Raw genomic sequence first — 24,250 nt, forward strand, 5'->3', positions numbered from 1 at the left:
ATGGGGAAGACGATGAAGAGAGTCATCTACCACAGACTTCTATTCATTGTTGAAAGCAGCAATGGCTTGTCGGGGCGCCAGTATGGTTTACGGCGTGCCCACTTTACGGTGGATGCAATAACCATGTTCGTGAATCTAGCAAAAGGAGCACTGGTTTCCGGTGGCTGTTGTGCCATGTTGGAATTAGATGTCAAAGATGCATTAAACCCGGCCAACTGGAACAGAATTAAAGGGGCATTGGCTGACATAACTATTCCTGGGTATTTACAGTATTTCCATTCCAGAGGGGACTAGGATTGTCGGCTTTGCTGATAATCTAGTTGTGGTTGTTACAGCAAAGCACTAAGAGGATGTGAAGATTTACTCCACGGAAACAGTGAGAGCGGTAAAGTCCTGGCTAGAAAGAGACGGGCTGATCCAGGCGTAGAAAAGAGAACACTGCCAAAGTGGAAGTCAGTGGATATATGGTCGTGCCAAAGGTGGCTATTAAATACCTGCGAGTGATAATTGATGCCAAACTTAGCTTTAGGGAGCACCTAGAGTATAATCATCATCAACGGTGCAACAACCGGGATCCGGTCCAGGCCTACCTTAATAAGGAACTCCAGATATCCCGGTTTTGTGCCGAGGTCCACCAATTCGATATCCCTAAAAGCTGTCTGGTGTCCTGTCTTACGCCATCGCTGCATCTTAGCCAGGGTCTGCCTCGTCTTCTTTTTCTACCATAGATATTGCCCCTATAGACTTTCCGGGCTGGATCATCCTCTTTCATACGGATTAAGTGACCCGCCCACCGTAACCTATTGAGCCGGATGTTGTCCACAACCGGACGGTCATGGTATCGCTCATAGTATGCATGCTAAAAGGCAGCCAGTGCCACTGGGGGACTTGCAAAAATATTGCCGAATATTGGTGGAGCGAAATAATGCTGGATTGCTGGAGTGGCGCGATCCATTCTGTTCTATTCGGCACCTGTGTGGGCATATGCACTTGCAAACTCACAGAATGAAAACAGATGAATTGAGTTTACCGGCTGATGGCTTTGAGGGTTTGCAGTGCTTTTAGAACCACACTAGATGAGGCGGTGGTAATGCGGGCTTGATCCCTGCCGCCATTTTGGCGAAAGAAATAAGTGTAGACGTATGGAGGATGCAGGAATACGGCAAGGTCAAATTCGAAGGATTTCTTGCAACACACATGGGACGAGCCTACGAAGGGTCGGTGGACGATCAGGCTCATTAGAGTGTAGTTTGCGCGGAAATAAGGGGAGACCAACTACCTCATAATCCAGCTCCTTATGCGACACAGCGGTTGCTACAGGCAGTGTCTATACATCTTTGGATAGGATGATTCACCGAATTGTCCTTGACGCGGTATACCGGAGGAACCACATCATTTGATGATTCGCTGCCCAAGGTTCGTAATGGGAAGGAGGAATCTGAACCAAGCGGGGGGCAGAAGCATGTACCAGCAGAATTCAGTTGGAGATGCTGAGGTCGAAGGAGAATTAGTTTAAGATGTGATAGTGATGGTCATGGTTCATAATCTAAGAAAATGACGATTTGGTTTCGAGCAGCATACCCCACCGTAAGGCTAGTAGTCTTGTGTCTGCCCAAGTTTTTAGGGACTATCATTTTTGTCACGCCTGACTGAGGGTGTTCAGATAGTCAGTTCAGATAATGTGTTACTCATGGAACAAAGCGGCAATCAAGGCTATTCACAAGGTTAACTAAGTAGTACAGTTCTTTATGATAATGGAGATTTAGATGACGAAGCTAGTGAAAATTGTGAGTGATGACGGAACACTTTTTTCGATAGCAGAAATTTGATATAGTTTGACAGTGCATTTTATACTGGGAATCCTTGATAAATTGGCAAATTTCTTGTAGCGGAGAAACTAGTCATCAAAATTTAGTGACTTTGAAATACATACGTAAATGAAGGTTTGTTTACTAATAATCTAGTCCAATTTATTAGAATTGGGAGACCGAAGTTTCCTGACCACTCGAATATACTGCATCCTTAATCTAGGCATAAAAGGAAGTAAGAGTTACAGATGATGACTTACCTGAATCGGTCGATAAACTTGCAGCCTACTCAACTGATGACTACTTCGAAACGCTCTAACATCAATCACAATTCCAATGTCACTCAAAATCAATTCTTCCATTCCCAGGCATGGTGTTATGGTCTGTGTCGGAGGAAAATAGCAGGAACCATCTCCAAACTGAACACCAAAACTGTACGATTCTTTCAGATCCCACAACGCAATTGACCCATCTTCCAATCCAGCTACTATCACATCTTGCAGTTCTGCACAGATTTCAGCTCTGCAAACTTTACTCCATGTAGATAACAACTTGAACGGGTTCTTCGGTTCAGTTATATTCCAAACAGATAGTAAATTTCGAAAGTCTCCACTGTATACACTCTCCACATCGTCATGCACTATTACAAGTAAATTTGACCTCGGATTAGAATAAAGTTTTGTCACCCTAGTTGCACTCAGAAAGCGTGAATTTAGATTGTAATATCCTTGAGTAATGGTTATATTTGAATTGTGGAGATTTTTACGCACTGAGGGTTTATTCAGAATAGAGGCTAATGTGAACTCAGTTCGGTGGAGAAAATCGTTGAGTTGGATGAAATCTGTTTGACTAGATTTTGGTGCTGATCTGATTCGTGCTGAACGAAATCTACTCATTGCGCTTAAACTTCTAGACAAAGGATCTTCAATATTATTGATGTTAAGCGAATCGGATTCAAACTCTCCACAGGCATTATTCAGGTTGCGGAAATCATTTGCACGCATAAATTCTAAATCGAATTGAGGGGGATGCTGGGTCCATATCGATCTAGTTACTAGCGCGTCTGTTTGTATGCTCGTCTCCAAACGGTCATCATTGGTTTGTGTAGACATTTGGGTGCTATTATAGTTCCCGTAGATTTTCATATAATATTCATAATTGACAGGTTTGAGATCAAAAAGCACAAACGTAACATCATCAAATTGAATTTTTGACATAAGCTCTTGACCCCGTTTCGAAATCTTTTTAATAATCGGAGGTGGTTGTGGCTCGATGGAACTCCTCTGCAGGGAACTGTTCGGAGCACTGTAGCTAATACCAGAGTCTAGTTGTTCTGAGTTCGCCGTGCTTGTGTCGATGCTATCCAACTGTTGTTGGTGTTGTTGCAGAAGAAGTTTCCTCGAATTCATGTCATAGCTTCCTGAGTCTAACTTTCTTTCGTCATCTCTGTGGATTACTGTGATTGGGAGCTGTGTCTCCTCTGACACTTCACTTGATTCCTCTGGTTCAGATAAGTCGGGACTGTCACTCTGAGAATTTTCTTCAGTATTGTGGCTAGGGGGCTCGGATGATGAGGATCCGGTCTCGAAATCAGATTCGTAGGATTCAAAATCATCTTCATAATCGGCATCTTCTGTTTGACTTGATGGGCTAGGACTCATTCCTTGCGCTTCATTCTTGGGCTTGTCTTCAGGTTTTTTATCTTCTTCCTTTTCTTTGGGAGCCACCTTAGCAGTATTACTCCTAAGACTCTCCGCAGGTTTCTTAGGAACATTTTTTTCAGACTTTGCAATCAAATTCTCTTTCGGCTTCTCCTTTGATTTTGATTTGTCTTCATTTTGGTCTCCATCGAACAAAATTTCAAAAGCCACTGATTCCTTAACTGGAGGTTCAGGTAAATCTAGATTAAAATGAGCGCCATTTTGAACATTATTGCTGTGTGGTTGCTTCGTTGGTAGGTCCAAGCTTTTTGGAGCTGAACCGATCTGTTGTTTCAAGATAACTATCTCTTCTGGCTGTAAGGTTCGTGTCTTTGTACGTTCTCGTCCATTTTGAGCCTCTGTGGGCTTTGGCATTTCTCGCTTTTCTGGGGGTGGGGACGACACCGTTACATTGTGCACTGTGTTCATAACATTGTGTTTTGCTATTGCTTGTTGCGGGGGTTTGGACGAATTTAAGGTGCCAATACTGTGCTTCGCTCGTAAAGGTTGCGTTCTGGATTTATTGGTGGATTCAGATGCCTTTGTTAAAGTTGGTGCCTTTGCAGCTGGTTTCGTTGATATCGTTTTTCCTACTGTTGGTTTGGATACTTGTGATTTTGTAAGCGATGTTGGTTTTACGAGTTTGTTTTTCTCTTCTGTGGGCTTTTGTAAGTTTTTTGAAGGGATTGTCGGTTTTTTTGTCGATGTTGAAGCAGGGGGGACTTTTGGTTTCGAAGTGGTGTCATGTCGCTTTGATGTAATTACCTAAAATATAAAGAAACAGTTCAACATTTTTTTATCACGGAGAAATTCTAATTTCTGCATGTGGAAGTATATTTCTTATAATTGACTGACTGAGATAACTTTCTCAGCATAACAAATCCTTTTGTAAATTGCAAAACGCACGTCAGAAAAGGAAAACTTGAGAAACGTTCCCGTTGAGATCTGTACATTGCTGCCCTCATCGCCTTGTGTAGATTGCAAAATAAAACGGTAAAGTTGTCTGCCTAGTCGTTGAAACTTAGGGCTAGAAACTTTATGAAAGTAAAAAGAAAACCCAAAATGAGAAAGGAGGAAAAGTGCCATCGCCCTTGATGAAGCACTGTGTCCAAGTTTTCTCCAATTAGAGACGACGCAAAACAAACGACAATCTTCTGATGGAAAAGACGCAGTCGGAGTATTTGAGATAGAGGTTACGCGGGATAATGAATTTGGCAATGGCTGTGAGTCTAACAGTACCGTCTTTGTTTATATTGCACATGAAACCAATAGAACCAAAGGGTGGGTAGCAGCTTTGGTGCGCCGTTTTGATGTCACAAACTCCTAAGACCGTGACTGTTGTTATGGGAGCAGAGGCTCGAATCTTCAGAGCCAGCCCGTAGCATTCATGAAGGAAAGCAGCTCTCCGACCCTGCAGTTAGAAGAAGAAAGACAAATGTACTTTATGAAAACAAAACTCAGATAAGAGGGGGTTCTCAATAAAAACAAGTCCCTTGAGAACTTAGTTCAAGGACTACAGCCTATAGGCTGTAACCGACAGTTCAAACCACCAAGCGCCATAAGCCGTACAACTGAATTTCCACCCCAAGAGATTGTATCAAGCGAAGAAGAAACAATCAATGGAAAGATTCTTTCAATCGAGATGGTTAAAGCTCCTGAAAATTTCATAACAACTGAGAAAATTGTCTCTCAGTTGGTTACGAAAAAATCCTCCTCATCTACAGGGAGGACCTTTTAGTAACGAAGCACCTTCTCCTGGGGAATAAGACCTAATTCCTCCCGTACATTTAATCTTCGGAGAATACTACGTTCCTTATTGCGCGTTTTCTAGACCACACTTACAACCATGCAGAATATCGTCGAAAACCGAGGGTTTCAATACTCTGCTGTCCGTTAAACCCATTCTTGCAACAAAGGCGGCGTAAGAGAAAGGGAAACTGAAAATGTGGCTACGTTTGGTGCGACCTCAGAAGTTGAGCAATTCCTTCAAATTAAAGTGACAAATTATCCCTTTAATCTATGAACGGATCGTTAATAAACAAGAACTGACTGAGGATCTGATTTGGCATCTCCAAATGTGCTGTAGCTAATTTTGAACCATGCACGGGTCAGTTGGCCGTCGAAAATGTGTAGTCGCAGCTGCCAAGGGATCACTGTCCTAGTTACAGAAAATGTCCCAATTTCGTTAGAGTTGTGGCGAAGAAGAACGCTCACAGATTGGATCGAGGCCTTCTGTCTTTGTACTGTTTCAATGTCGTTGCTTTCTCACTGGTACAGCATTAATCGTGATGATAATGACGCTGAACGGTCTCGTTAAAAACTGAGACTAAATGGATGCCAAATACTCTACGAAAGAGTGAATGGGATACATACACGGGAACAGATAGAGTTGTTTATTAATTTTTTAGTCGTTCAAGTTCTTAGACATTGGGTGAACACCACCCACAAATAGCGCTCCTTCCCGAATGTAGATTGCACTGTTATCATAGGCTCTCATTTTGGAATTATGACCTTTTCGCATAGACAAATACCACACGAACGAAACATGCACAAGCCTTGCTGGAAGTACCGGAAAACTTTCCTCCGATAAATTCCTCGTCAGACATCTGCTAATGTCCACAAATCCCTTGAGATTTTCATGGTCTCGCTGGAAATTATTATCCATCTCTCCATGCCTCTTGATTCCGTCCATCTCCACCGATTTTGCTTCTGGACATCCACTGCAAAATGACAGACGGTTCGGTGTTTAAGGAAAGATGACATGATATGTTGGACCCTTCTCTGGACCAGGCCGTCATCGATAACAAGAAGAAATAATATCGGTGACAAGATGCAACTCCGGCGGATTCCTTTTTGAAACTCAAATTCTCCTCACATTTTATTCCGGTGGAGCACATAATATTATGCGCTATTATATGATATGTCGATTTGATAGTCGGTTTATCGGAAGGTCCCCCCTGTGTAGAACCCTCTCGATACACACTCAGTTCACGTTGTCGATAGCTTTCTCGAAATCTACGAAGAGCTGTTAAAGCGAAGGTCTGATCCCGAGGTCAGTGTAAGGGATTCAGAGGGGCAACCAGCCTTCTCGCTGTCGTTCCAAGTTTCGAAATATTCCTTGATGCTTTACAGGACTATTTCAGCTGTTATCTTTGCGATGTAAGTAATCGCGACGGGTGCCCTTCTTTGCAATCTAAACAATCATCTCCTTCTTTCGCTCTCTGGAAAAAGTCTTGGAATCTCAGGGTTTTGCTTACAAGTAGAAGTATCAGATCTACAGAAACTGTAAATGCAGCGTTGAATAACTCCGCGGGGAGACTGAACTGAAAGTGAAGAACTTTACTCCGTTTGAGGGCACTGATGGCCATGATAATTGTTCTTCTGTTTGGATGAGCTGCCTGTATATGCATGTTACGGTAAATAGCCACTTCATCCACAAGAGGCGAAACTCCACCGGATATGATACGGCTAATAACCGTGGCGAAGTGTTCCTTTCACCTTGTCAGCTGCTCGTCGTCGTGGATGAAGAGCCGATTGTTAACAGTCCTCACAAGATCATTTTCTCTTCCTTCTTTTGTGCGGTATACCGTCGTACTTGCGCTAGGGGGTTACCCCACATCTACTTATTGAAAGAGCCAACCCATAGTTCGGAACCGTAAAGGACGGACTGAACGGCACCCATTAGCATACAACTACTACTGGATAATGGACCTCCGCCATTGGACAACAGCCGGTAAATGGCAAAAATTCCAACCGCAGCCCTGTCTGTGGTGTTGCGAATCTGCTGGAAGAAGCTCATCTTCGTGTCTATAATGAGGCCGAGGGATTTCACTGCCGGCTTTGACAAGACTGTGGTTTCACCACCTTGGATAGAGAAGACTGTGGGAACCTTCTCCTCGGTCAGGATAAAAACTTCGGTTTTCTGCAGAGTTAGGGAGAATTCGCCACATCACTACTCCCAGTGTCGCTGACCTTGCTCAACCATGCGTACAGAAACCAGTGCGCAACATCATCTGCGTATCCGAATAGTTGCGATTCATCACGCATTTCAAGTCATGCAAGCTTATCGTATAAGGCGATCTAAAGGTCCGGACCAAAGATAGATCCTTGAGTCACCGGCGATGTGAACTTCATGTCGCGCTGTCCTTCCCGGGTCTCATAGAGTAGAGCAAGATCATTTAACCAGTCTCTTAACATCCGCAATACGTTACCTGGAGCACGGAAACGATTTTCAGTGCCTCAAGCATGTTATACCATTTCGCGACGGACGGTACGCTGACGGCTTGTATTTACATATAAGTTTCCACATTTCGTAGAGAATACCATTCGATCCTAGTGCTTTTTTGATTTTCATGGACAAGACCACTTCCTCTAGCTCCTTTACAGTCAAGAGTGGGCATTCCTCAGTGTTCCTATGGGGAGCACAGGAAAAGGGGCCTATACGATTTCTTTCATCTTCACTGCTTCCGTGGAACAAGGTTATCAATAGGCAACGAGTTTTTTGGTAACCATGGTTCCTCGTTAACGTGGCTGATTAGCTCAATCCAACAGCGTGCTTCCTGCCTTGAATGAAGTGCTCTAACACACTTCAATGCCCGAATCCAATTAGATTGTTGCGCCAACGATTATTATTATTATTATATTCTGAGGATTTTGTATGCTAATCAATCCGCAAAAGTCGAGGCAGTTCCTTTGTAGACTTGCAATTTCAGCTGTCCACCATACTGGGGACGAGGTTTCCTTTTGCGCGCCTATAAATTGTAAAAAGCGGTGATAAGGCTCATTGTGGAATGAACCAGCGATTCGGTCGCAGCTTCTCTGTCCACGCCTGAATCTTGTTGCTTATTTACCCTCTTTGAAGTAGATTTTCCCGGTAGGTGTTTATATATAGATTAATCCCGGTAGGTCTTTGGCGGACATCAGAATATTGTCGCTTCGATGGAAATTTACTAATGACCACTGGCCATGAAATCTTCCAGCGTCTTCCACCGTTTGACCGCTGACTCTAAGGACTCCGTAGCAAAGATTTCGTCAGAGCCAGTGTCAAAATTTATGTTGCTTGAGATCCTGGTTTAGGGATAACCCATTCGAGGGCTCTGGCGTTACACTTTCCTCTGAATAGAACTGTCCCTTCCGTGGTGTGGCGAATCTATTCTGAAAAGTGAATATAGATTTGTTCGATGTAAGGTAAACGCTGAAAAAAGTCACTTCTCGACAATATGTCTATATGCGCAAGTAACTATATCTCTCTTCCAGATGGCATACCACGAGGTCCTATCTCTGTACTGCACGCTGGAAAGCAATTTTCTTGCACCATTTGCTCCATGAGGTCGTGAGCAGTTGCACTGATTGGTTTCCGCCTGTAGCTTTTCTTTCTGCAGACAGTGGTCCCTGTAAAGGATACAACATTCTAGTGACTCGCAAGCTTTCGATTTGTATGCAAAACGCTTGTGCCCTGCACTTTACCAGCTCCTGCTGTAAATGATCCACCCAATTTTTATTTCCCCGCAATAAGGAAGTTGGTTTGCTGTCTTTTCAGAGACAGCGACAATGGCTAATTTTTGTCCTCTGGAGTTGACAGACGTAACTCCCACGTTGAGGTTGCTCACACCCGAGTAATTCCTTTGTAACGTTGCCTTCACCTCTTCAGTGGTAATGAGATAATACACACCCCATATTTCAAGGGTGCATGCGGGTTCTAGGCTGGAAACCACTGCTGCCGTGTCTAGAATGTTCTGAACGGTCGCACGTACCCTTCGACCCAAACTAGAATAGAATCACTGTTACCGCTATTCAACTTGTTCTTGTTGTTGATTGTTTTTCTTTTTTCGACTCTGCTTGGTTCGTTTGGTTACTACCTTGTGGAATTCTTTCTTTTTGCGTCCTTATCGGCAGATCTACGATGTCCCCCCCCCTCCACCTCATTTCATCAATTGTCTGTTCCCCCTTCTGGCGGTCTGAGGGCGTTGCGTTTTGTGCAACTAGGGGTTGTGCTAGTAAGTGTTTTTTTCTCAGCTCCGCTTCGACTGCCCTTTGGGATTTTCCCCTCTGTTTATTAAGGTCCAGCACCTCTACCCTTGTCTTTCGGATTAGGTTTTTCCTCATCGGTGAGATGACATTTCCGCCTAGTTGGAGAGTTCATCACCTTTTTTTCCCGACAAAGGGGTGTCACGTAGCTCGGAACTTTCCATCTTCTCTTGCCGCCCTTTTTCCGAACTCGAATTCGATGGCGTCTCTCCCTTTTGGTTGCCTTGTTATGATGTCACTATCTTTTTCACTATTAGTCACCTTCACCGTTGGGACAGCGGACCGTCTAACTTCTTTATTAGGTAACCGTCATAACTTGGCGCTGCAAAGGAATTTACGGCTGAATATCCCATTTCATATACCAAAGGATCAAAGGATTATTGGGAAGGAGGCAGCTAACCATAAAGATGTGTCTCCGAGATGTCACTTAGGTGTGGTAAGGTAACATAATGCTACAGCTGCCATGCGCTGGCAATCTATTCCGAATCGTTTGCCAAATCATTCATGGCATGACGGGTTGCCGCCATTATCGCCGCTCAGGTAAGTCTTCAGGTAATTCCAGCTTCCAAAAGGAAATCTTTACCTGCGCGGGAGATTAAAGTGATTAACAACAGAGGGAAATGAGTTAACTGTGTGATGTTTTCTTAAAATTTATGAAGGCGGTTTAATCAAGAAAGATTGAAACGGGAGATAAGAAATGTTGAGCAGTTTTCGATTGCCGGGAATTAGATAGGTCAACCTCCCTCCTGCCTGCCTTTTGAGAAAAATCATGAAGGAAGGGCGACCCGTCTGGACGAAAGTGAGGTGAAACTAGAGCGTGGACTACTGGAAATTAATATGATTGATCCAGGCGGCACAATGGTAGTTTCTGAAAATGGAAATAAAAATACATATACCTTCCATTGCAGTCAGAATTCTATCAGAAACAGACACCAGGGTCAAGAGAGAACGACTTGCAGTAGTCATCAGAAACAATCCGACACCGGGTTCGCGTCTGCCACCACTTGGTTTTCCTGAGTACGAAAGCACATTGTCGTTAGTGTTATAAGAGGGAGAGGGGTACTCACCAGGTTCTCACTATCTTATTTCGCTTAGGTCCACAATGTGCAGGTTATATTATTTGAATCCTCGCTCGAGTTGGAGAAAGCGACCATTATGGGGATCCTTGAAACCGTTGTCAAGGAGCGTGTGCACATTTCAGATCGCTGAAAGGTGGTAGCCGTGAGATCGATAGCAATAAAGTTTCAAAATTTGTAGGTTGCTAACCCACAAATTTCTATCCCTTTTAGTCCGGCCCCACGTATTCGAGGTGGTTTTTCAGACCGGAGTCTAGAAGGGAATTATCTGAAGATTCTTTGCCGCGATGCATCAAAGTAGTTTACCTAATACCATAGGAACTAGGATGGTTCTCTGAGAGAATATATTCCGCGGTTGGCCCTCTTGCGGGAGTTCATGGTGGTTGTGTCCGTATCGCGGGCAGAGCTCCTTGTGGGCTCAAGTGTAGAGTTGCGCTGCACAACCTACACCGTACCCTTTAGTTGCGGCAAAGGTGTTAGATAGGCCTAGCCTAGGATGAATGTTGAACCTGCTCTCAGTATGTGTGCCGATGACAGCGTTGTCCGGTGACTGTGGTCTCCAAATCAATCAGTATCCGAAGAGGACCCTGATGCTATGTCTACATGACATGTATTGCCGTTAAACCCTCAGGACCTTCAACTCTTTCAGTCGACTTTGACGACCCAAATCACGGGGCACAAGTTATGAAAGCGACCTTTTTGTCATTGCCGGAACAACGTATCAAGACACTTGATTTGCAAAGAACCCCACCCTTTTTCGTGAACTGGCTAGCACCGCAACATACAAGCCCTTGGTGACCATCGGTGTTAGTGGAGTTGCATTTAAGTCTTAGGGAATGTACATTCTTATTTTCTGGTCACTCTTTTCATTCATATTCCCCAAAGCATTCAATCATATCGATTTTTAAGTATTTCAAAACGATCTGGTTCAAAAAAGCCTACGAGGGCATTTCCGGATACCTGTGCAAGGAAGGGGAGCGCGAGTGTGACATTATGTTTTAGTAAGGGTAGGTACCACTTAGGTGTTTTTGAAGCACGAACGAATTGCACGAGCAGATTATGGTCGTATTGAAATTTTTAAAAAGAAATGTTTTTGTCAAAATCATGAAGGAGAAAAGAATGTATATGATAACGACGTCAACCACACCTCTCTAATATATGGTTGCCATTCACTCCTTGGTGGGGTATAGCGCATCGCCCCCTTAATAGCTTAATTGCAAATATTATGAATCTATTATTAGTATCTTAAGTGGTAAAGTTCGCAATTTCTCCACTAAAAACAACAATAACATTCCACATGAGTGATGAATTGGTATCTAAAGTCGTCATTCATGCTCGCATGTAGTATCCTTAGATAAACATTAGGCGAGCTTAACAACCTTGCAGCATGAAGCTTGTCTGCCCTGATAAGTGTAAAGTGAAAATAATGAAACAAAACGTTAAAAAAATTACCCAACTACATTCATATCAGAGGAAACGACATTTAACCCTTTAACAGATGTAAATAATAAAATTGCTTGCTTGTTAATTGCATTCATTGAATTGTGTTTTGTCTGGGCACAATCTGGAGTTTAAGATTGTCAATAATTATAATTGATGATTAATCAGTTGGGAATGATGTACGCATATGTTAATATTTGTAGGATCTCATTGCTAGCGATTGTTTCATGAAAATCGACAAGCGCTTAATTAGTGGAAAAAATTTTTCTTAATGACTCAATTCGATTTTAAATATAGTAATAAGAGGTCATAGACCCAATGGAAGTGCACCAGTATTGTTTCAAGAAAGAAAATCCGCATTCATATTGTGATTACGAGCATGTAGAATATTGGATCTTGGTTCAATTTATGAGGACTGGAAAATAGGGGACCTACATAATTTATTAGAGGGAAGTACGCAACAATTCGGGAGGTCTTTCTATCAAACTGAAAAATAGATGGAGAATAAAGCAAACCTCTTATCATCATCATCAACGGCGCAACAACCGGTATCCGGTCTAAGCCTGCCATAGTAAGAAACTGCAAACACCCCGGTTTTGCGCCGAGGTTCACCAATTCGATATACCTAAAAGCTGTCTGGTATTCTGACCTCCGCCATCGCCCCATCTCAGGTAGGGTCTGCCTTGTCTTCTTTTTCTACCGTAGATATTGCACTTATAGACTTTCCGGGCTGGATCATCCTCATCCATACGGATTAAGTGACCCGCCGACCGTAACCTATTGAGCCGGATTTTATCCACAACCTGATGGTCATGGTATCACTCATAGATTTCGTCGATATGTAGGCTACGGAATCGTCCATCCTCATGTAGGGGCCAACAATTCTATGAAGGATTCTTCTCTTCAACGCGGCCAAGAGTTTGCATTTTTTGCTAAGAACTCAAGTCTCCGAGGAATACATAAGGACTGGCAAGATGATAGCCTGGTAGGTAGCAGTTAGACCTTAGACCCTATAGTGAGACGTTTCGAGTGGACCAGTTTTTGTAAGCTGAAATAGGTTCTGTTGGCAACCAACCACCATGCGCGGATTTTATCGTCATGGCTGTTATCGGTTGTGATTTTCGACACTAGATAGGAGCAATTTTCAACGTATTGATTTCCTAATGGGCACCCACTCCATTTCGGAATCCGCGGAAGACAGATTGGACGACGTATAAAATAGAATTGAGCGCCCGAATCACGATTCCTGGGAAGCGCATCAAATTCATTGTTGGAATTGAGAAGACAACCCAGATGATCACAACTAACAGTAGTTTTCGAAGAAAGCTGTCCACTCAAGATGCCAAAGAAGGGTAAAGCATTATGGTGGAACTCGGATTTGACAAAACAGAGGAGAACGACAAGAATGCTCCTCAATCGTGCTGTGAAGTGTGATTCAGGCGCCAGCTGGAATCGCTATAAAGAGGCACAGAAGGATCTAAAGAAGAGCCTAAGGTCGGCTCAACGATCATCGTGGGGGGCCAACAGGTGTACACAGCCCTCAACTGAGAGGGCATGCAAAGTAGTATCGCTGAAGCAAGTAAAATGGCCATTTAACTCGTTTCATAGAAACAAGTGTGCAGGTCCAGATGGCATCATTCCTGTGCTAGAAATAGAGGGAATGGATGCCCTTGGTCTACATACATATATCGCGCATGCCTAGCACACGCTTATATTCAAATTAAATGGCGTGATGTGAAGATTTATTCATTCCCAAACCAGGGAAACCCACCTACACAGACGCAAAAAGCTTCCTACCTACTAAAAGGACTAGAAAAACTAGCAGATCGGTTCATAAGGGATTGAGACATTCCTAAATGGCCACTTCACCATAGGCAACACGCCTACCAGAAAGGCAAATCCACGGAGATACCTCTCCATATATTTACCGCAACAATTGAAAAGGCGATGTTCGAAAAAGAATGCGTCTTAGACGCATTCATGGACATTGAAGGTGCCTTCAATTATGCCTCATTCGCGGCAAATTTGTGATGTGGCAAGACAGCATGGAATCGGAACGCTGCTAATCAGTGGGATCTTTCACATGCTAGAGTGGAGAAAAATCCACATATTGGTCGGCCAGAAGTCGATTGAAGTAGGATATCTTAGGGGCTGCCCACAGGGAGGGGTTCTCTCTCCACTGTTATGGCTCTTGGTAATGGATACCCTGCTGTGGCTCCTGGAGGACAAAAAAGTCTTCGCGAAAGCATTTGCGGACGATCTAGCCGTAATAATTACCGGCAAGTTTGCGGACACAGGCGGAGATATATACCATTTCATTGCAGCAGAAGAATGTCAGCGACAAAGCTGGAGGGGTCGCACCATTCGAATCTGTTCCGACAGTCCGGCGGCATTATCAGAACTAAATAGTAGCGACATATCAAGCCAGTTGGTATGGAGTTGTCATCAAGTGCTGCTGAAACTTGGCTAATTGAACGAAACATTCCTGATGCAATTGAATAGGCGATTTACGGGTATAATACAATGGGCCTAACAATGACCTGAGTGCTCGGAGCTGCGGCTCCCCCAGCAAACTAAACTAAACTCGGTGCAAATCATATTACAGTTAAGTAAGTTTGAGAAAGTTGAAGTTTTGCTTTCTGCTGAATGTAGTCAGTCTTGCGACTTCATAAATTGTCAACATCACACCGCCAGAGTTACTCAAATAAGAGAACCACAAAACTTTCCACACAAGAGCAGTTAGTTTCTGGCTTAGTTTAGCGTTCGAATTAGGTTGAGGCCAAAAAGTATCTATTGAACAAAAATATTTTCTTTGTATTATCGATAGGAAGTAGTGCAATTGCTACACACATTTGCTTTGGACACACTTATTAATTCATTGTGATGTGATGAATTGGAGATTTACCGAATAAGATTCTCTATAGTCTCATGCGTTTGGGCCAAAACTGTGACATTCTCCCAAGTGCGTTCCTCAATTGGGTGCGAAAGCCTTCGGTTTAGGCCCAAGCTTTTTTTCAAACTCGAGATCCCCTTTCTGGGCCCTTCGGATCATCATTTCCGCCCAGATCTGTTAAGTCGGGGTCAGATTTCATCTTTTTAAGAATCTCTGCGTACGATAAACTGCTCCTAATGGAGATAACGATTGCCTCTGGACGAATTTGCACTTTTGTTCTCTTTTTCGTCTTTTCATTAACGACCCACCATTTCCGTTCCCCTTCGGTTTCCCTTTGATCACTGTCGCTCGCAGCTTTTAGTTCGTTCTTCGGAACTGCTAGTGTACTTTTTTTCTTCTTAAGCGCCTGCTAATTCCTTAGAAGATCACCGTCTTTCTCCCAGACCATTTTCCTTGCTGGCAGGTTGCTAACTCAACGGTTCGGTGTCACTTGGATCTCTCTATGGAACGCCGAATGAGAGGAGAAGGACCGGGATGAACAGCCATCAAAAGATACACGGTGGGATCGGTTGGAAAGGTAAGAGGTAATTGATATTGGAACACTTAGGGAGGAGAATTTTGATAGAAGTATCTGGTGATTTACGAGTACAATGTTGAAGGCTTTAGCAGCCAGTGTAGATTGTATACACTTCCTGCCTTTAGACATTTAGCGACAAAGTTGGGAGAGTCGAGCAGGTTGGAGGCAGTGGAGCTACGCTTAACAAAACCATGTTGCCCTGTCACTATGAGATAGCAAAATTAGGCAGGTTGAAGTCGCCATAGAGAATGAAATAAAAAGAAAGAAACAAAACTATTAGTGCTTCTAATAATCTGTCGAAGAAATCTTTGTACAGAGAAGGGGGCAAGGTAGAGAAAATATACCATATTCTGGGGGCTTACATTTGGCGGAATGACTACACAAACAGGCAGTAGTGTTGACGTTATTCTGGAAACAAAGTTATTGCTGACTCTCTGAAAACCAGAACGATCACAGCCGAGAGAGACTCTTCGGAATTAGTCACGTATCCGCTTCCCCATCATTGAAGACTAGTCAATACTCTCTAATCCAATCCTTGATACTTTCGTTCGCAAACTACAAGTTTAATATTTTACGTTTTTCAAAACAAAGCTTGATGCAACAAATTCACAGGAAAAACAGAATTTTGCTCCCCATGGGTGCGGACCGCCAGTTGCGCGTGACAAGGCGGCGGAGGCGGTTTCAACCTGAGAACGGCGCAATAATCCAGTCTCTCCAAGGTTCTCTCGAGAACCAGGTTGCCGAGTAATCGTAGATTATCCCCATACACCCGGAGACCTCACGGAAACCAAGCAGAACGAAAGGCAAGACCTGCTACCAGGACGGCTCGTCACGCGCCGTAATGGCTGCTTTTAACGTCTGATGCCAACGTTCTAGCAACCCATTGGACTGTAGATGGCATGCGGTTCAAGAAGCTTTCCGAACTCTGAGAAAAAAGTAGATTCGAATTGCATTCCCTTTCTGTAATGATTACGGCGGGAACACCGGCGGAATCCACTCTCAACAGAAGACGTCAGGATATGACTGTGGTCCAATGTTATTCAGACGTATTGCCTCAGGCCACCGCGTAAACCAATCAATGATCGCGTAGCCACGCGAATCTCGCAACGGGCCTACAATGTCGAAGTGTATGGTGTGGAAACGTTTTGTTGACTTTGAAAAAGCACACCTTTGGCATGTAATGCACTCTCTGGCGCAAGAATTTACGTCCATGTTCATGGATGGCCAGAAGTATTGGCTGGAGACTAGCCGGTTCGTTGTCCAAATACCGGGATTCAAAAGGTTGTAAATCGAGCGAAACACTTCCTTGCGGCAAACGACCGGAATATATGGTCTAGGTTACTTTTCAAAGATCTGGCAGGATATAGAGAAAGGTGAACGAATATGGGGACTGGAGTCTCTAAAGAACTGCATCATCCTTCTAAGCCAAAGCGATTTTCGAAAAATCGACTGCGGTTGGAATGTTAATCTCAGAGATCCGGGACAAAGCATCAGCGACTAACTTGTCTTTACGGGATGGATACATGCTGAATGTCCAATGTAAACTGGCTGATGTACGCTAAGTGCCGAAATTGACGAGGAGACACTTTGTCCAGCTTTTGCTTTAAGGCAAACGTTAGATGCTTATGGTCCGTGAACACAGTGAACCTCCTCCCTTCAAGCGAATAACGCAAGTACTTGATGCTCAGATATGCGGTTAGTAATTCACGATCAAAGGCGTTATAATTTCGTTGAGCGGGATTCAACTGTTTTGAGAAGAAACCCAACGGTTGTCAGCTTTGGTTCTCGAACTGGTTAAAAGTAGCGCCTACCACAATGTCGAAGGCATCGACGAATATGGCGAGGGGTGCATCTTGTTGAGAAAATGACAAAATTGTAGCATCTATCAGTTGCTTCGAACGCTTGGACGCCTCCTGGAGACCAAACAACCTCCTGCGATTCTTTGGTTTTAGCACCAGGCAAAAAGGCGTTAAGTAAAGTCTAATGGTAAGTGGCTTTTGGCCAGGAATCGACGGTAAAAGTTTACCATACTGAAGCTCGTCATTGCTTGCACTTTGTCTGGGTCGGGTTGTATGCCTTCACGGGTGATGGAATGGCTTAGAAATTTCACCTGGTGCTGAAGAAAGTTGCACTTTTCAACGTCAAAGAGACATTGGAAAAAGCACTCGAGATGTGCCAAACACTCGGACTCGGTGGAAAGTGCGACCAGAATGTTATCCAACTAGACGAAACAGAAGTCCAAATTTCGAAGTACAGAGTGAATCTCTATAAGGTTTGCGCCGCATTGCACAGGTCAAAAGTCATCCATGTGTACTCTAAGAGTTCGAAAGGTGCTAAAGGGATTTGATGGTAGGCCTTAGCGATATCCAAGGTCGAGAAAAGACGACAGTTTGCCAAATAAGTCTTGGATGAGTGGACGAGAGTATTGGTCCGAAATCGTCTGAGTATTCAGGCGAATGGCCATCTCCACAAGTTTGCCATTCACTGTTGGGCTTTGAGAGCAGATGGTGTGGAGATGACGAACTGCTGACCTGCATATATCCTGCTTAAGTAACTGTTCAAATTCTTTCTACGCAACGACGAGCCTCTGGGGTAGGGAAGGATGCACCTTTGAGAAGATTGGGGAACCAGTAGTGTTGATATGATGCTTGAGATCATGCTCAACAGACGCAGAGACTACGCTCGGTAATGATGTGGTGAAAACGATAGAAAGAGGGCTGGGTAACCAAATTGAAATTTTTGACTGACGACCTAAGTGAAATTGTGGAGTCTATCAAGGACATATGCTGCATATCCACCAGCAGGCCATAGTAACAAGGAAGGCCGCGTCTAATATGGAGACACTGATGGCTATTGGCGTGGAGTTTGTTGCCGCTAATTTCGGGTGCTGAGGAAAAGCTCGTTGGGTCTACCAGATAATTGTTTGGGAGTGGCACAGTGTAAGGCGTATAGATAGACGAGTAGACATCACCACGTTCCTACGCCAGCTCAGCCCGCTCCGCAAACCTTTGATGGTACCAGCACATGTCTGCGTGCGATGCGGAAAGCGGCTACCCGAACGCCTCTTGAATGCAAAGCAGTCATCTCCGCCGTCAGTATGACCACATTGACCGTAAGTGCGGCCACTTGCCTCCTTAATTCCGCCACATCGGCGGCCTCGCACAACAGCTCCGCGACCACAGAGCGCACGTGCACCTCATGGATTTTGTCCGCAGTCGTGGCCAGCATCTCTAGGGAATCACCGCCCTCCACCAATCGCTGAAGCCACAAGAAGCTGCTTCATTTCCCCAAAATTGCTGGCTGGGGGTGCGATCATCAAGCGTGAGATTCCATGTTGAAAAACAGGTTCCCACCCTCCTTTACTTGCTATATCAATAATCAGTACTGGTTCCGTAGAGGTAAAGGCAGCAGTTGGTTGCATCGCTACTAAAGAAATCTCACTAGGTCGTTCCAGACCGTGGCCATTAAGGGGTTAGGGTTAGCCCCATTAGTTGCCCAAAAAAATAGGCAACTTTCACGAACTTTTTTAAGGAAAACTTCAAACATTTTTTAAGCAATAATTACATTATCTTAAGGCGCATATATTTTACAACGTTCAGTAATTTTTTTAATGAAAAATGTTTCACCATTATGTTTCAAATTCCATTTTACAGAATGGCAGTCAGTCAAAATTAAAGGTCGTTTTTGGGTAATAAAACTGCCATTTTTTATCGAAAAAATGCAATATGTACTGAATAAGCCTGTCAAGTTTTAATAAGATCGGTTCAGAAGTTTTCAGATAATTCCGGTCACCGCTTTCAGATGTGTCATTGGTAGAAAAACGGGTTTAAAGTTTCAACTTCAGATCGTTTACGTTACAGACTCTTCTCTTTTAACGATCATATCTCAGTCAATTTCATTCCGATCGACTTCAAATTTTAAACGCAATGAAAGAAATGATTTTCTTTTCAAAATCAGAAGTGGGAGAACCCCTTAATAGAATTCAAGTACCAACACATAGTTTCACATAATAAACATAAGTTCAATGTTAACCCGACTGGCAAAGTCCACTTTTACTCAATAGCTAATAACGTTAATAAATGTGAATTAGCTGAATTCGGGTAGCTTGGATTTAACTATATCTTGTTTGCTATGTATTTTACTGCTCTCCTCTGTTTCTATTGCATTTTACTACTTTTCACCCCCATAAGAGCCTTCTGGATTCATATCTACATCTTCGATCAATAAAAAAACTACCCAAAATATCATTTGAAATAATTTAAGTCTTATTCGAAGAGTTTACGTTTTAAACCACATTTGTATCCCGGACTTATGGAATTGCTTGATAGGGTCGAGAGCCGATTAATTGAACATGTGCCGGCCGAGACAATTTACGAGCCGATTAATGTATTCTGTCTCTCAGAGGGTTAATGTGGTTTTATCAATCGTCAAATGTGGCTTTATCAACCGCCAGTATCCCCTTGCCATGATTGCCATTAATTTTTATTAGTGATCAAAGTAGTAGCGCCAGTCAGTCCATATGTAGCTCAATTTTCAAAACATGGATACCCGTTGACGGCATACTTGTGCAGATAGTGCGAGTATCTTGCGGTTGTCGGACTATATCTTAAGGTGTCACTGAAAACTATCTCTGGCCTGAACTCCGAGTGTATCTATTGTGGAAAAGTGCTAAAATACCGCATTCAAACAAGACGTTGTTCTACCCAGTTGTATGCGTTAAATCTCCTAACAAGATAGCCAGGAGAGAAATAAATCTTCAAGATACATTTCTACTGATGTCATCACAGTTTCGATAGAGAGATGCGAGGCAGATGAAACTTTCACGCGTTCGGTGCTATTTGTCGCGGAATGATAGCAAACAGTTCGTAATTGAACGCCGGATCTATTTGGTGTATTGTGAATAAGATACTTAGTGCTTGGATACGTGTCACGAGTGCTCTAGATTACACACAGGGTGATTACTAGTGAACGGAGTGAGTGCGTTGGAATCTAAACAGTGCGTGAAGTCTCGACAAATTGAAGGCACTCACTTTTCCGCCTTGACCGGTTGAATGCGAACTTTTCGTGGTTTTTGACATTATATTTGAATCCGTGAGCTGAGGTCCTTATTCCTGGGAATGTTTAATCAATGACATGACGGTTTGCAGCTGTTTTTGTTTGGGTCAGTGTGGCATGACAACGGTGATATCAGCTGTTTAGATATTCATATCTTTCGCGTACTAGATACGAGTACAACTGGTGGAAGTTGCTTGGTGAGAATGCTAATGAAATACTCATTTCTGTATCATATAAGTTAACTTAACTTTTTAGCCGGTTGTTGTGTTTTTTTATGATAACACACCCGGTATAGTAATCAATCTAGATACCTCATAATCCTCATCGATATTTTGCATGGAGGTGCAGCTAAGTCAGATACAAGAACTACAGTATCGACCTGGCTCTAGTACATTTTACCTGGCCGTTATCGTATCTACCTGGTTGTGTATGATCAAGAGTTGACGCCGGCAATGCGCACCTGCGTAGCGAGTCGCTGACTGCTTTTGACACAACCACCTGCTGTGTTTAAATATTTACCGGTGTGTCACTATACTCGTAACAGCCACTCAGTTAAAAATAGGAAACTGACGTCCCATCAAGCATACTGACGTCCTTGAAAATTTCAGAGTAAATTCGGATAATAATGCATTGTTGACAATAAACATTACTTCAGAGGTTTGGCATTCACGTAGATCAAGATACCGAAAAATATTTAACGGATCCAGGTTAAGTAGGGTTTCTCTTTCCATTAACAGCAATACTGATAGTAGCGGCTTGGGGAATTGGTTCTTATAGACGTAAACTCAGAGTCTGTCCTCTATCCGTGGATTATCTGAAATCTTTTGAGCCCACAGCTCGCAGGGTTTTAAAGATTGGAAAACATCTTAAACATATACGCCCCACCTACCACATAAGGGGACGATGCGGTATTAAAGGAAAACTCTTCATTTGTATCTTTTGAAACCAACAGGCGTGATACTGAAGTGGACTCTACCGTGTTTTGGTGAATAAATGTCTTGTCCCTTACTTGAAATTATTCTTCAGGATATAGGCACTATGACTTCTAGTCGACTGAAATATTTTGTTGTAATATTCTATCAGGTCTTCGGAGTAGCTTCCCTAGCCACTCAAAAAATGAAACCGGCTGTTATCGGCTTTGAAAATATAAGCGTTAGGGTCACTAACAGTTACGCCCTTAAAAAAGGGGCTGCAGAAATGGATAAGGATCCCTTAGGTAGTCAAACAAACCTTCGCTGCCCCGGGTATGATATTGAGGAAGCTCATAATCACGCGATTTGTGGACTTCGGAAGCTTAAATAAAATTATCAATGGCACCGTACTCTGGATTATCCAGTTATGAAATGGTCATTTGAACTTTCTAACTTGCGTAGAAAGAAAAATAAACGTGATTCTCTCCAGACGAGATGACTTTCAAACAAATTAACCTGATATTGATTGAATGCCGTCAGCTCTCAACATTGATGGACGTCTGAACATGTAGGAGGCCATTAGAGTCCCATGTAACTATCTCGTTAGTGCGGTGCTCCGGATTCGAACAGCAACCCCACTTAGAATCCCTTCTGCCAATTACATGAGAATAAACATTGAAGCAATCCAAAAAAGGTCCTCCTTAGCATTTGTAAAGAGAAAGTAGATGTCGTTTCGAGATGCCCTGAAGATGCAATATCGGCAATTGGTCTCACAGAAAGTCATCATTAGTATGGCCGAAGTTGCAAAAAAAAATTGGAATAGCTGGTGGTTGTTGTAAGCCTACAACGCTTCCTCTCGGACACTACCTTGTCGTGGAGGGTGAGCTTGTCGTAGTTTACTACTACACTAAAGGTGTCCAAAAATACATTTTGATGGAAAAAAGGACTTTAAATCTCCAAGTGGTAAGAAGACACAGACATCGAATTCAAACGCTACTTTGACAAATCATGGCGTGGACGAGGCACGGATTTTGGAGGCCCCACAAAATGTTCCCCCACAGAGAAATCTGTTGAAGACAAGCTCGCCACTTCAGTGGTGGTGTCAACGCCGCTATCAGCCAAGAAGGATAGTACAGCAACTCCCTTAATGAGAGGAACTTTAAACTTGACTACGACCGGCCTGTCGGTGGCGCTGTTGCCTAACACTTCCAGAAAAAGGGAGATGAACGCTCGGCAGAAGAAAACCTAAGCCGCAAAGGCGAAGGGACTATAGACTTACTGTCAGAACCTTCTTCTCCGCCTCTACCAGAAAAAGCAGAAGGAAGTAAACTAGTGATGTGGGCCCAACTGGTTTAATTCCGATATGTGGAAACAGATCCATGCAGCATGGATACAGTGAACTTGGGAGGGCTTCCAACCGAAGACTACGAAAGACACTTCGAAAGAAGACGAAGTTTATAGAGAATGAGGACATGGGTGTTACTACACCACGAAGTGTGGCGATATTCATAGACATCGGACACAAGAAAGCAGAAATTTCGGCAGAAGGTAAGGACAATCTGGTAACCCTGATGAGATCCATACTGAATGCAGCAGACTTTTCAGTTAGCTGCGGCTTTCATATTAGATTACACTTTTGTTTACAAACATAAGAGTTAGTCAAATTAACCTGTAGCATGTTAAAGCCTCTTCTTGTCTACTGGCAGCAAGGCTTGCAAAGTTGCAGGACTGTCCCTATATATTTCTGGTTCAAGAACCATGGGTTCGTTTTAACAAAATCTGATTTTGATCAGTCAAGGATTTCTCTCGAGACCGAAGGAAGGAAGGAAGTAATCAATCTCCCCGTGCGTTCTGTTCAACCACGTGTCTAATTTGTCGATGAGCCGCGCACTCCATCTGCCCCTTGGCTCATTTTGCCAAGAAAGTTGCTACTCGGCAAGGGTGCGTTGTCGTTGTTCTCGGGCAACCACCTGTCTCGCCCTTACGGGGGTAGATAGCTTTGCGCTCCTTGGCAAGGAGGGCAACGGAGATCACTCCCGCGATCACCATCACAGCCGGTTCGAAGACGATGCGATAAGCAGGCGCCACTCGCAAAGCTCCCCACCTCTGGATTTGAGCAAGGTGTTTACGACGCACCTCCTTGTCAAGGGCATCAGCCCATACCTCCGCAGCATAGAGCAGGACCGACTGCATTGCTCCCATAAACAGACGTCTCCGACCGAGTCAAGGCTGCGACTCCAGCTGCAGCCCTGTCCGCTGCTGTTTTGATTTGCTCGAAGAAGCTCGTCTTCGAGTCGAGCATTAAACCAAAGTATTTAACCGCTGGTTTTGACTTTATAGCCAACTCGCCGATCGATATGGAACGCAGGGTCGGGATTCTCCTTCTGGTCAAGATGACTACTTTGGTTTTTTTCGGCGCAAGGCTGAAACCGTGAGCAGTCATCCATCCGCTAACCCGTCGCATCAATATTGGCATAGTCTGCTCTGTGCCTGTTCAACAGTGCACCCGGCAACAAGTGCCGCAACATCATCTGCATAACCGACCGGACCCGACTTTTCGGGCATATCGAGTCTTAGCAGACTATCGTAGGAAGCGTTCCAGAGGTTCGGCTCTAGGATGGATCGCTGTGCTACTCCCGACATGATTTCCATCCTCCTTTGGCCCTTTAGCGTCTCAAGCAAGCAAACAAGCAACAGATAGCTTGGTACGCGAAATGAGTTTTCTAATGTGCCTAGCATATCTGTCCATCTCTCGGAATCGAA

General features: G+C 43.7%; 2 protein-coding genes across 2 annotated transcripts in view; one reads left to right on the plus strand and one right to left on the minus strand.

Moving 5' to 3' along the window:
* Positions 1 to 6,005, minus strand: part of LOC119654067 (cytoplasmic dynein 2 intermediate chain 1) — an 80,628-nt gene extending 74,623 nt beyond the window's left edge. The window contains exons 1-2 of the mRNA XM_038059230.1: positions 5,955 to 6,005; positions 2,069 to 4,273 (exon numbers count right to left, since the gene is read on the minus strand). Coding sequence (XP_037915158.1) covers positions 2,069 to 4,273; positions 5,955 to 6,005 — 2,256 coding nt within the window. The remainder of the gene's footprint in view (positions 1 to 2,068; positions 4,274 to 5,954) is intronic.
* Positions 6,006 to 19,965: 13,960 nt separating this feature from the next.
* Positions 19,966 to 24,250, plus strand: part of LOC119653579 (major facilitator superfamily domain-containing protein 6) — a 91,104-nt gene continuing 86,819 nt past the window's right edge. Inside the window, exon 1 of the mRNA XM_038058324.1 lies at positions 19,966 to 20,773. The gene's annotated coding sequence lies outside the window, so the exon portion shown is untranslated. The remainder of the gene's footprint in view (positions 20,774 to 24,250) is intronic.

This window comes from Hermetia illucens, chromosome 4 (assembly GCF_905115235.1).
Source record: "Hermetia illucens chromosome 4, iHerIll2.2.curated.20191125, whole genome shotgun sequence".
Classification (NCBI taxonomy): Eukaryota; Metazoa; Arthropoda; class Insecta; order Diptera; family Stratiomyidae; genus Hermetia; species Hermetia illucens.